Raw genomic sequence first — 12,007 nt, 5'->3', positions numbered from 1 at the left:
TCTCTCTCTCTCTCTCTCTCTCTTCATGTTCACACTCTATTCCTTTCGAGACATTTGAGCATATTTTGCCAAGAGTTGTAAACCCTAACTTTACAAGTGTGTCATCCTGTTCATGAGCATCCATCCTGAATTAAGTTTGTTTTGCAGGCCAGAAAGGACCATCTAGAAACATGTTCAAGGCACTCATGTAGGAAACAGAGACACCTTGAAACAAAGATGAACAAATCTGAAACGCCAATAAAACCATTTATCCACTTTCCCCACTGTATAGCACAGCAATAGGCACAGGAACAACATGCAGAAAATTTGCGTTGACCTGATTTGAAAAGCCGTTCTCAAGAATAAAGCTCAACTAATCCAAAATCTCAATCTGGTCAAATATACTTGTGCTTACAAGCTGTCAGTTAAGTGCTGGATGACTGACATACCCATTCCATATTCCTGCAGAGTGAAAATCAAGACAACTGAGAAGAAAATTTATCAACAAAACTAACCAGTAACCCATATTTGTGTTTGTGTATATATACAAAAATCCGTATACATTTGTGTATGTACAAAAAATACACAAAACAATACATACACTCATACATATATACGTGAAGACATACACAAACACAAACACAATACATAAACGCACATATATGTACATATACATATTCTGCTAATGTATTTAATATGCAAAACAAAAGAAGAAAGAAAGGAGGGAGAAAAAGGCAATACAGAGGACAAAAAAAAGGGCAAAACTTTACCTGACTAAAACAATAATGTTCTGTCATGGGCACCTAGGTATGCAATGTATGTCTGTCTACATTTCTAGTGTTTTACCCATTGTCCCCAGTATCTTCATAATTCCATGTAAATTAGTGAATCAAAGCAAGAAAGACAGAATGATAAGTCTCCTACTTGATATTTTTTGCATCTTTCTTTATCTCACATATAAATATCAATGTGTGCATAAAATTTCCATCAGCATATATTCATTTTGCCTAGGTACTAGGTTAAACACAGACACAAATTAATTAACTGAATGACACTGTATATAATCATATATACTAAAGGCAATTAGTTATTCCTGGTGAGGGTGGGGGAGCCTTTTCATTTCAACCTCTTCCTACATTTTCAAAACAATACCAAATTTAAAATCACATATAGTTCTGTTTGGAGTTAAACAATCTTTCTATCAAAGCAACAAAAAATGTATAAATGAAATAAAATAAAGCTGTAAGTTGTTATTCTAAAACTAGGAACTTTGGAGTTGTACTAACCAGTCATTTATTGGTCTGTGTACTCACATTCACTTCTGATGCATATTCCAGGATCCTACAGTGGAATGTCACCAATGCACTTTCACAGGATGAGAGTATATATGAAAACTGTGAAAACTGACAGAAATATGAATGAACCACCTTTTGAGTCGTGGTTTTACATCAATGTGAGCTTCTGTGTTGTGACAATGTATTATGGTTTTGAATGACGTTATTATTGCCAAGGGAAAGACCAGATGAGAAAGAAGAAAGCTACACCCTGCACTATCTTCTGTAGCTTCTTGTGAATTTAAAACAATTTCAGAATAAAGAGGCATTTTCAAAGATATTTAAGACATGGTACTGATGTATACTTCTACTCTCCTGTGTTTCCTAAGGTGAGCTATACTTACAGCTCTCGTTATGAGGTGGATTTTGCATTTGTGTTCACAGGTGCTTTGCAGGAGGACATCACAGGTGTTGATGCCTGATTTCACAGTTTCCTGAGAAGCAGGTCAAATGTTAGACCCTTATGCAAATGGAAAGTTAAGCACAGAATTTTATTAAAAGAGGATTGAAAAATTTGTCAGTTTCCATCTAATTTCAGAGTTGTACTGGTTACTAACTAGGGTACTTTTAAAATAAGATACAAGAAATCAGATTTTCCAAATTGTACTTGTGAAAGTGAGTGTCTATTTTATATTCCAATTTTATTTATTTTTTTCTGAATAGTCACAACATTAATCTACTGGGAATATTCTAGTTCATATATTTGAAATTCCATTTATTTTTTTCTATTCATATGCATGTATTACACTTTTATATAATACAGAATTTCCAGTGTTGTTTTAAATGACATAGATTTCGCAATGAGAAGCATGATCCATAATTTCAAACCAACCTAGGATAAACTCATAATATACAAAATGATAGTTTTTCATTTTGTACCAAAGAAAGTAGTGATAATTTGTTTGACAGAGAAAGTCCAACATAACTGTTACTCCTTACATTTTTGACTCTGTAGAACTGACCCATTACAAAACCCATGTAGAACCACCCAGTTGGTTTTATGCAATTAAAAGTGAGTCAGGAATCACTTTGTCCCACAGTTTCATGAGGCAGTTGACTTTCAATCAATATTAAAAGTGTCATTTTCCAATTTAATTTTTTAACAGATTTTTGCACTTTTAGCTGTTCTTCCCACCAAAGGTCCTAGTTACTATGCGACCCTTTGAGTATTGTTACAGACTAACAGATACAAATTCTCCTCTAGAATATATGAACCTCCACCCTAGAAACCAACCTAAGGTTAACTGGCTTTGTCAGTGAGTTCTAGAAATACAAGAAGTCCCAAACATCTTCACTCTTTTACTAAAATGATGGACCACCTAATAGGATGATCAGTGAAACATCTTTTGATCAAGCTAAAATAATTAAGACATGGAAAACCCTTGCTTTTATATGCCTTCAAACTATAGGTTTACATGGTATTATTATTATACGGTGGCAACTCAGTACCCACTGTTCCGAAGTTCACCCACATCACAAGTGAAACAAAATAAACGCCGTACAAAATTATACATTCTGTAATAACTTAGAAAAAGGTAAATCAATGTTTAAGGCCTTTAAATATTTGTAAGAAAAACCACGAAGAACCAAAAATCACAAGTTTTAGGGTGTGAAAATATGGACAAAATACTGGCCAAGAATTGTTTGAATGGAACAACCATAAGTGAGTAGTTAGACCTTTGTGGTCAAGGAAAATCAACAGGTTTTGTTTTTTCTATCCATAGACTGAACAAATATATAAGCATTCAAGCAGTCATTGGGATCGAGCAAGAGACGATCTTAAAATGAGACAGAAAGAAAAATGGAAGTGATGAGAAATCAGAGAAGTACATGCATCCCTGGCGGGTTTTATTTTATTTTTTTAAATCAAAAGCTCTCTGCTAACTTGACTGTACACTGATGAGTTCTGTGAAATAAAGTAAAAGGAAATATAAAAAGGAAAGTACACTTAAAAAAAAAACAAAAAAACAAAAAACAACCCTGGAAGGAAGGGTGCACTAGAGGCACAGAGCACTGTGTAATGGGAATCAGAATCCAATCCTAACTGCTATCTGTTCAACCCTCAGAGAGCTGCAGTCACATGTTAGCCTTGGGTAAATGTGTCAGGTCGCCTACACATTCTTATATGAGGGATATATTCAGATCACTGTGATTTGCCAATGATTATCATTATCAATGGGTAAATACTTCTATTCCTTTCACAGAGGCAAGAGTAAGACATTAAAACATGTAGGCGTTCAGAGTTTCAAGGTTAGAATACCAATATAATTGCCTCTGTCTATGCCATGCCGGAAGAGTTTGCAAAGGGAACGTCATCAAAGCTGCGCAGAGCCCTACTAGACAAGGAACAAAAGAGCCAGGAGCACATCAATGACAGGACAGTGAGCTTGGGAAGTAGCTTCAGACACAAGAACAGCCACAGCTGAAGCAAGGAACCTTAAAGGTGACAGTCTCTGGTGTCACCCCAGAAAACCAACTCTATCCCAGCTCCGTGGAGAACAGTGTCCCCTTCCCTCAGAAGTGTTGTGAGCCAAGCTTTAGTTCACAGCTGATGAAGTCTTCAGGACCCAAAGTTCACTTTAGACGTGTGTAAAGTCTTAGCTTCACTAAGGAGTAGATGAAAAGCCATAGAATTCCTTGGAAATGGATTTTAAATGTCTCTTCTAAGCAGTATAAAAATCTTCAAGGTCACTGCAGGAGTCCAGTTTCTATTCTTGTGTCTCCATGAACCCAGCCATGAGTATTATTTGATTTAGGAGTGGTTAATGGGTTACCTGGAAAGGAAGGAAAAAAAATATGATCAACACTCTATAATAAATCTACAGTCTCGGTACTAGTAAAGAGTAACTGATAGTTGTTGCTAGGTGGTACTCACTGATAGTTGCTAGGTGGTACTCACTGTAACAAACACATCACTGAATTCTCTGGGACACCCAAGTTCACATACTTATAAAAACAGAGGAATGTTTTCCTTCTGTCATTTTGAAATATTCTTAAAGCAACTTCCATTATTATTTCAAATGCCAACTATGACAAAGATATTTGCTACTGGAAATAGTTCCTTTGTCTGAAGGGGAAGGATTCTGAGAATCCTCTCATTTGTGAAGACCAACAGGTGCCTGTCATCTGTAGATCTCCGTAGAGAAACAACTCTCGTTGCTAGAGTTCACTCAGAGGATGCCCTCAACCCTTGAAGACTCATTCTAAAAAATGTGCTCTCAAAATAGCATAAAAACTGGGGGGGGGGTGGATGCTATAAGAACCTGTTGTAGGTTCTATGAAAATATTATCTCTGTTTGATCAGAAGAATGTTTGTGGAAGCAAAGAATGAAGAACAGCGCCGTGGCTTCCCAAATTTCAAAGTGTGCAGATCTTCTCATAAAATTAATTGTATTTTTTAAATGCAATTTGGATCAATTAGGAAGATTCACAACAAATCTCATAACTATTAATATGATATATATGAACAAAATGAAACGAATGTGTTAGGAATAAGCTATTTACATTTGCAGTAGTGATATAAGAAAAACAAAACAAAACAAAACAAAACAAAACAAAACTACTGCTGTGCTAGTGTGCTCTCCACTTTACACTAACATTAGAGAGGCTCCCCTGAGAAAACCCCCTAGAAATTATTCTCCACCAATGGGTATTACAAAATGTGAGGTTTTAAAATTAATGTGAACACCTGGTTTTATTTCATTACATGACATGGCTGCTTAGCCTTTGATAAGGTGGTCTTTTAAAAGGCTGCTTCATTTTGTTGTTTTGTGATGTGCTATGAAAAAAAAATGGAAGTATGAAACTCAATAATAAGGTAACTCTAGACTTTACTCTACCATAGCTAATCTCAAGTTGCACTACAAAAAGACGTGCAAAATTCAAAATGTTTTTAAAACACGAGGACAGCTATCTTGTCTTTTTGTCTTGGGCAACTGCTACATATCCCATTGCCCCTCTTTACTGGGTGGTTGCAGCATGAAGGGCATGTTGAATTACAGAGACCATGGACAGTGAAAACATCTCAGGAAGGACAGAGTCTCAGCAGGCTGTCTGCCATTCAGTGCTCATCTACATTTTCTTAAACTTTTTTCTTCCTGGTTAGAAAAATGATTAAGCATAACCTGGGGAATATATTTGTGAAACTGGTGTTGAAACAACAGTAAAGGTAAAGACTGAGAGAGAAGAATGGATGGGTTTCAGGAAGGACCTAATGAAGCAATGAGGCAGGATACTGGAGATAAGACAGAAGAGTAGAAGAGCATGGCCCCTAAGACAAGAAGGCAGGGTGGGTGCCCAGCTGCTTTGAAGCCTCAACTTTGAGTCACCTGAAGGCTACTATGAAAATCCATAATTATTTCTTTATCTGAAGGTAAATATTTGTTGCTGTTGGTTTATAAAAACCTTTGGGAAAATTCTGTTGGCCTTTTGTGTGTGAATTAAAGCCTTGTCTTCAGATAATTTAAAAAACAAACAATATTAAAGACCTCCTTAAACAAAACCAATGTTTCCTACATCTCTGAAGGTCTCTCTGTGTGCATGTATATACATACCCATTAATAAATATACATATCCACACGGACATACATATGCAAGTAAGTATAAATATATACATACATGATATCATAAATGCATAATTTTGTAATGCATTTCATCTCTTGGTGAAAAATAATAGCTTAAAAAGCCAAAAAACTTAAACATGACCATAAGGGGTAGTTGTATAGAAATAACTATCTAATAAGTATTGACTGAAACATAAAGAATTTTTCCTCACATTGAGATTTGTACAGAATTCTTAGTTCAATCTTAGTTCAATTCTTAGTTTTCTGAGATGAGGAGTATCCAACAAGATAATTTCTCGTTTCAAATAACAGTGGACAGTCTATTTTAGACTTGATCCTTCTATTTGATTCAGACAGATTATAGTTAGACACGTGACACTCAGGATCAAAGTGAATATGGTGGGGATGCTTTCAGACTATCTCTCAGTTTCCTCATATATGTAATGCAGATGATGATGATGTTAACATCTGCTGTGAGGACTGAGCATCAGAATGCCTGTAGAAACATCTAGTTTTGTCAGCATTAAACACCACGAAATAACAATTTCAGATATGAAAGAAGAGACATTGAAATAGAATGGAAGATGTCTTAGACAGAGATCCAGATAAGTCTGAGGGCTACAAATGGAGGTAAACTCAGGGTCTGCCCTTTTCATTATAGAATAAGTTATGCACATGAGCATATATCAGCACGCCCTCTGGAAACCTCTAGTTTTATACCAAATGTAATGGCAGAACCGGTAAGACATACAAATTTTCAGATATATTTCAATATACTGTTTTAAACATAAAACACTATCATGAGTATAGATAACCATCTCCAATTTAAGTCACCTAATAAGCACAATTCACAGGATATTTAAAAATGAAATCAGTAAAGCTGAGCAAAGAAAAATCAACCATTTAACAATTTCTGTGCTCACTAAAAAATGTCCAAATGATCAACTTTGAATTCTGGCTCACTATGGGATGAAGATAAATACTATATTACCTGCTGTAATCTATAAGTTGGGGTTTTCTGGCAATATAAGAGTTCCTCAAGTAATGCGTATACAAACTGAGCATTTTAACAAGGACGTGTTATTAAGATACCACATAAACATACCCTATTTTTAGAGCTAAAATATAACACTTCACACTAAAAGTTTATGTTTGATAAACAATTGAACAGTAAAATCTTCAATTCCTAAAATATTCTTAGCAAGTTTTCACCTATTATAATAGGAGGTTTCAGGATGGAAAAATCTCAGTGTTCCACCTTCTTGTTCTAAGGGGCTATAGACACAACATGCTGTATGAGACAGAGAGATGATTCCAGTTTTATGCCATTACCAGATGTCATAATTGCTGCTTCAGGGCCTCTACCTGCCTTTGCAGGAGTCATATGTTTCATACAGCTGTTCTTAACACAATCCTATGTTATGCCTATTGGCTGGTGTGCTATATGCAGGTGAAAAAGTAGTAATAACAGTAACGCAGTGTCAAGAACAAAGCGATGTTTAAGTGACTCTGAAAGATGAAGAAGCTAATGTAATAATGAAACTAGGTGTTAAGGACCGAAGCATCCGTTGTAGCAGTCCAACCGATCTATTCCAGATATCTGCTTAGATTCTTAGATATGTGTGTCAAATTGACTCACCACTTTCAGAAAATAAAAACAAGCAAGCAACACATAAGATACTAATTAATTCTGAAATGAATAAAGTCAGTTATTTTTATACTGTCTGCACTTTATGCTTTGAATACTTAAATATCCTCCATTTTTCTTCAAATTCAGCAATAGAAGGACATTCAAATCTGTTCTTTCTCCAAGTGTTTATATGTATTTAAGCAACATGGAAGAATCTTAATATGTTATATTCATAAGGTCTAACTTTCCTTGCTTCCCAAGTTCTACTAACTGGGTAATAATTGGGAGCGGAGCCTGGTGGAAGACAATATGGAAATAGTGTGACCTCCGCAGGAAGATTTTGGGTTCAAATCCAGGCCCTGTGGCTTTCAAAAACTAGGACTGAACACATTATTTAATCTTCCCATGTATAATCATAGAACAATATTATTACCTTGCCACACTCATTTGTTACTATAATTAAAGCAAAGATCCCTTGCAAAGAGTCCATCCCAATACATGCATTAAAAAATTAGCAGGTGGTATTAGTGATAATTCTCAAATAAGACACAAAGGTGACATGTAGAGTTCTCATCAGGCAGTGTTGTCACTGCTTGTTTATCTGGAAATACTGAGTGACTGGATTGGGATTATTGGTTTTGTTTGTTTATTTGTTTGTTTTTTGGTTTCCTATAGTAACTCACCTTGCAATTTGTTCTTCGAATAATACTGTTTTTTAAAGTCATCTGTTAAGAATTTCACACTCTTTAATAGTTTTGGGTAAAATAAAATATCTTTTCAGACAATTTTGATACAAAATAATAATTAAATGATTGATCTGTGGCACCAGGCTGTCAGTTCTGCAGACGATTTGATGTGATTCCAGGTACAGATCAGACTCTAAAATTTGCATCCCATGACCATGAGCTAAGTATAGGTCTGTGCTAAGGACAGTGTCAGGCAGCCAGTGTTTATAAGGCAACTATATCTGATATGTGCACTTTAAGCACTGAGCTAAGAAGTGTAGATCTGTATGTGCCAAAGACAGTGACAGGCACTCATTAGCACCTACAGCGTAACCACCACTTTTCAGACACAATCATTTCAACATTTCCCATACTGAGTTGATTGACTCTATGTCTATGTGCATATGGAAAGCACTAATTCAACTCAGTAAGTTATAGTGAAAAATAAAAACCATTATAAGGAATCTATATACACATAGAAATTTGTTTTGCCCCTATTATTAGGCATATATTATGCATCCTCTCAGATTCTTATCTCCCTTCCTTTTCTACTTCTCTCTTTGTGTTTTCTATGAGCCATATTCCACCAGACTTTGTACGCTGGACATATATTTAAAAAATCAAGGCCACACTTTTTCCAGAAATAAAATCTGCAACATGATTATACAACAAGGAAATGCAGATGTGAAGATGCCCTGCCACACTGAGGGTCACTCTGATGTCTCTGATATCATTATTCTTTAATGGAACACTATTTAAACACCTTTGTTCAGGTTGCAATTTGTGTAAAATTGTGAAATCAATTCCAGCTCTGTACAGCATCACGGTGATTCTTCTGCTGTTTACAGAATAACATATTATTTTCTCCAACATAGTCATTATAATCTTGTTATGGAGTACTGAGGAATAGCATTTATGTCCCTGTCATTATAAGTCTCATACACACATTAATGGGGAAGATGCTGTGTTTGAGCAGTAGAGTCAATTTCATTCCAAAGGGAGTTAAGTTTTCTCTAAAATACCCATGTCATTAGCAAAACATTTATTTTTTGTACTAATGAACATGTTTTATTTAAGCAAGTGGAAGGCAGGGAAGCGTGGAAGTATTTCTGAGAGAAAGAAGCAGGTTTAAATGCAATCTGTGTCCAACCTTTATAATAGCTGCTTAATAACGTCCCAAATAGACACAATTTAACACTAACACTCCAGCAAATTTAGCTTGCTCACTGAAGGCCCAAGGAGCGACAGAATCCCTTCCTAATCTTAAGTGCTGATGCGAATGGACTGCTCCTTCCTGGGAACAGAATAGCTGCGCACTGCAAATGAATTTTTTTAATGTACCTCTTACAAGTATCTGAATGCAGCTCTTGCTCTGCTATCTGTACACTAAATGTGCAATTAAAACGTTATTATTCCGCAGTAACAGGGTTTTTCATTTAAGCTAGAGAAAAGCTGCCATTAATTTGGTCATAACTGTATATGAACATACTCACCCTATCTTAAAAGCATGCTATATTATAAGGCGTCACAAAAACAGAAGACACCTGCCTGTCAAAAATATGCATGTACAAACAAGCTACCCAAGATAGCTTCAAGGTTCCGACGACGAGGGATTGCACAAAACAGGGTAAATAATTCCTTTTCATAAATATACTCATCTAAATATTTAAATTAAGTATATATCTTACTTCCACAGTAATACCTGTAGTATCCGTAGCTCTGAAAAACACTATATGTTCATACCACAGCTTAATTTTTCTTGCAGAGAACTTTAAGGCTGAATCAGTCTTGACATTTATTCTAACAGCTGGGCTAGTAAAAGCTGTCTATTCGATACTTCAGCACAAGTAAGCATGACTACTGAATGATCTTGAATTATGCTCAGCTAATCTCACTAAATTCTTGACTATTTTAACAGACTTGGGTAATTCAGAAGAGTCATTTCAGATGACCCAGAGCATTTCAGACAACTGTAGATAGCTAACTAATCCTGGTTAGGTATAATTAGGGCTATGGTTAGGTATAATTAGGGTGAGCTCGCCTGGAAACAGATGTGGCATAGAGTCCTCTTCTCTTCTGGCAGAGTCACTGTGGTAAATGAGGAGAGCTGAGACAGCTTTTGCATGAGTCTAGGGAGACTGTTTTACATCAACATTGCTGCCTGCTAGTTTTAGAACTTTAAAGTCTCTTGAATTGGTCGAGTTCTGAGCTGCCAACCTTGTCACATGGACTGAGTTTCCTAACTCCTCTCTCAGCCCCAACCAGTACAATGCCACTCTGTATTTAACTTTCTAAAAGATGTGATTATTATCGTATAGAACAGCAGCACTAGGGAATTACTTTCATGGACAGAATATCTGGGCTTTTCGAGCTGTGCAGATGAAGTCTTCCTACAGGAATAGAATCTTCAGAACAATGGCCTTAGCCTATTTCCTAGAACTTTGAGACCTGCTACAGGCCTCCTGGAGGCGGATGAGTGTGAGTGTGCGTCTTAGGAACCACTCTCCCTTCAGTACAGAAAACTCACCCTCAGTTTGACTTCGCTATTAGCAAATGAACTGTGCTTCATTTTGTCATTCACTGGGTGTCTAAGACACACCGTTGGCATTTTTCAGAATGTGTTAGTGAGAGGTGTCCTTTACATCTCCCCCACCCACCCCATTCTCTGATTCTGGTGGGAACACTGTCACAGAAAGACAATAATAAGTTTAGATCATGTATAGAAGCAATAAGATGAGGATAAATATCTTAGAAAGTTAAAAAACAAACTTAAGACAGGAAAGTAATTGCTGAGGAGAATCTGGGTAGGTTTTTTATGGATAAGAATTATATATTCTAGCACCAGAAAGTTTAGAGACCATAAGATATTTTCTTTTTAGTTCAATTGGAATGTGCCTCACCTGTCAAATTTGATATTACATTGGTTTTTTTAGGATTCACCTCTCATTTATACAGAATAATTTGAATGGATAGTTTTTACCCACTTTCTGCAGTAAGTGTTACTTAAAGTTTAAGCCTCGTCAAGAACTATACTCCTCAAGGATTTCAGTCTCCCTGCAGTCAAAGCAAATGGGAGCAGTAATAGAGGACAAAGACTGTGCTTCAGAATTAGCTTGTAGCCAGTAGGACTTGGGAAACAGAACTGGACTTGAAAGCATCCTTTGCACTGGTTTGGGATGCTAAAAACATTTTCTCTTAAATTCTGGTTGGTTTGAGTTACAAATGAAATGGCTTTCTGTAACATTTTCTTGGGCCACCTGTCCAAAGAAATAACATGGTGCTGTCATGTAAAAAAAACAAAACAAAACAAAAAACAAAAACAAACAAACAAAAAAAAAAACAACTCTTGGTGTGACTTGTGGAAGCACAAAGTCAGAATATTTTGAGAACATTCTAGAAGAAGGACATGTTCTATCATAATTTCCCATTCAGTTAGCTTCAGTGATGATCATTCCATATGTGGTAGTAATTTTTCAAATCCCTTTCTATGCATTGCAAAGTTAAAATCCACTCTCTAAAGGAAAGAACATCATAGATAACGATGCTTAACAAGCAGGATGCATTGACTACACATGCACCTCCAGCCCACACCACCATCGCCTGGTTATTATCTTCTGTGGGCCTTCCCAATAATATAATTCACTAGTCTCAAATTTCTAAAGTAAATATATATATATATATATATAATATAATATTATATATATACTTGGTATAGATATGTGTATATATATGAGTATATATATACACACATATGTATCTATGTTGTATATATACATG

General features: G+C 35.8%; 1 protein-coding gene across 5 annotated transcripts in view; it reads right to left on the bottom strand.

Moving 5' to 3' along the window:
* Positions 1–1,781: 1,781 nt before the first annotated feature.
* The window catches only part of Tafa2 (TAFA chemokine like family member 2), a 463,344-nt gene continuing 453,118 nt past the window's right edge, over positions 1,782–12,007 (bottom strand). For 4 of the 5 annotated variants that reach the window (XR_003837826.1, XM_029482930.1, XM_021174838.2 and 1 more), the window contains one exon: positions 1,782–4,087. Coding sequence is in view for 3 of the 5 variants with exons in the window: in XM_021174838.2 (XP_021030497.1) it covers positions 4,076–4,087 (12 nt within the window). In the remaining 2 variants the exon portion in view is untranslated. The remainder of the gene's footprint in view (positions 4,088–12,007) is intronic. The other variant, XM_021174837.1, reaches the window with a different exon arrangement.

Source organism: Mus caroli, chromosome 10, assembly GCF_900094665.2.
Source record: "Mus caroli chromosome 10, CAROLI_EIJ_v1.1, whole genome shotgun sequence".
NCBI lineage: Eukaryota > Metazoa > Chordata > Mammalia > Rodentia > Muridae > Mus > Mus caroli.
The sequence above is the reverse complement of the archived record's forward strand: the minus strand, read 5'-3'. Positions and strand labels throughout refer to the sequence as shown.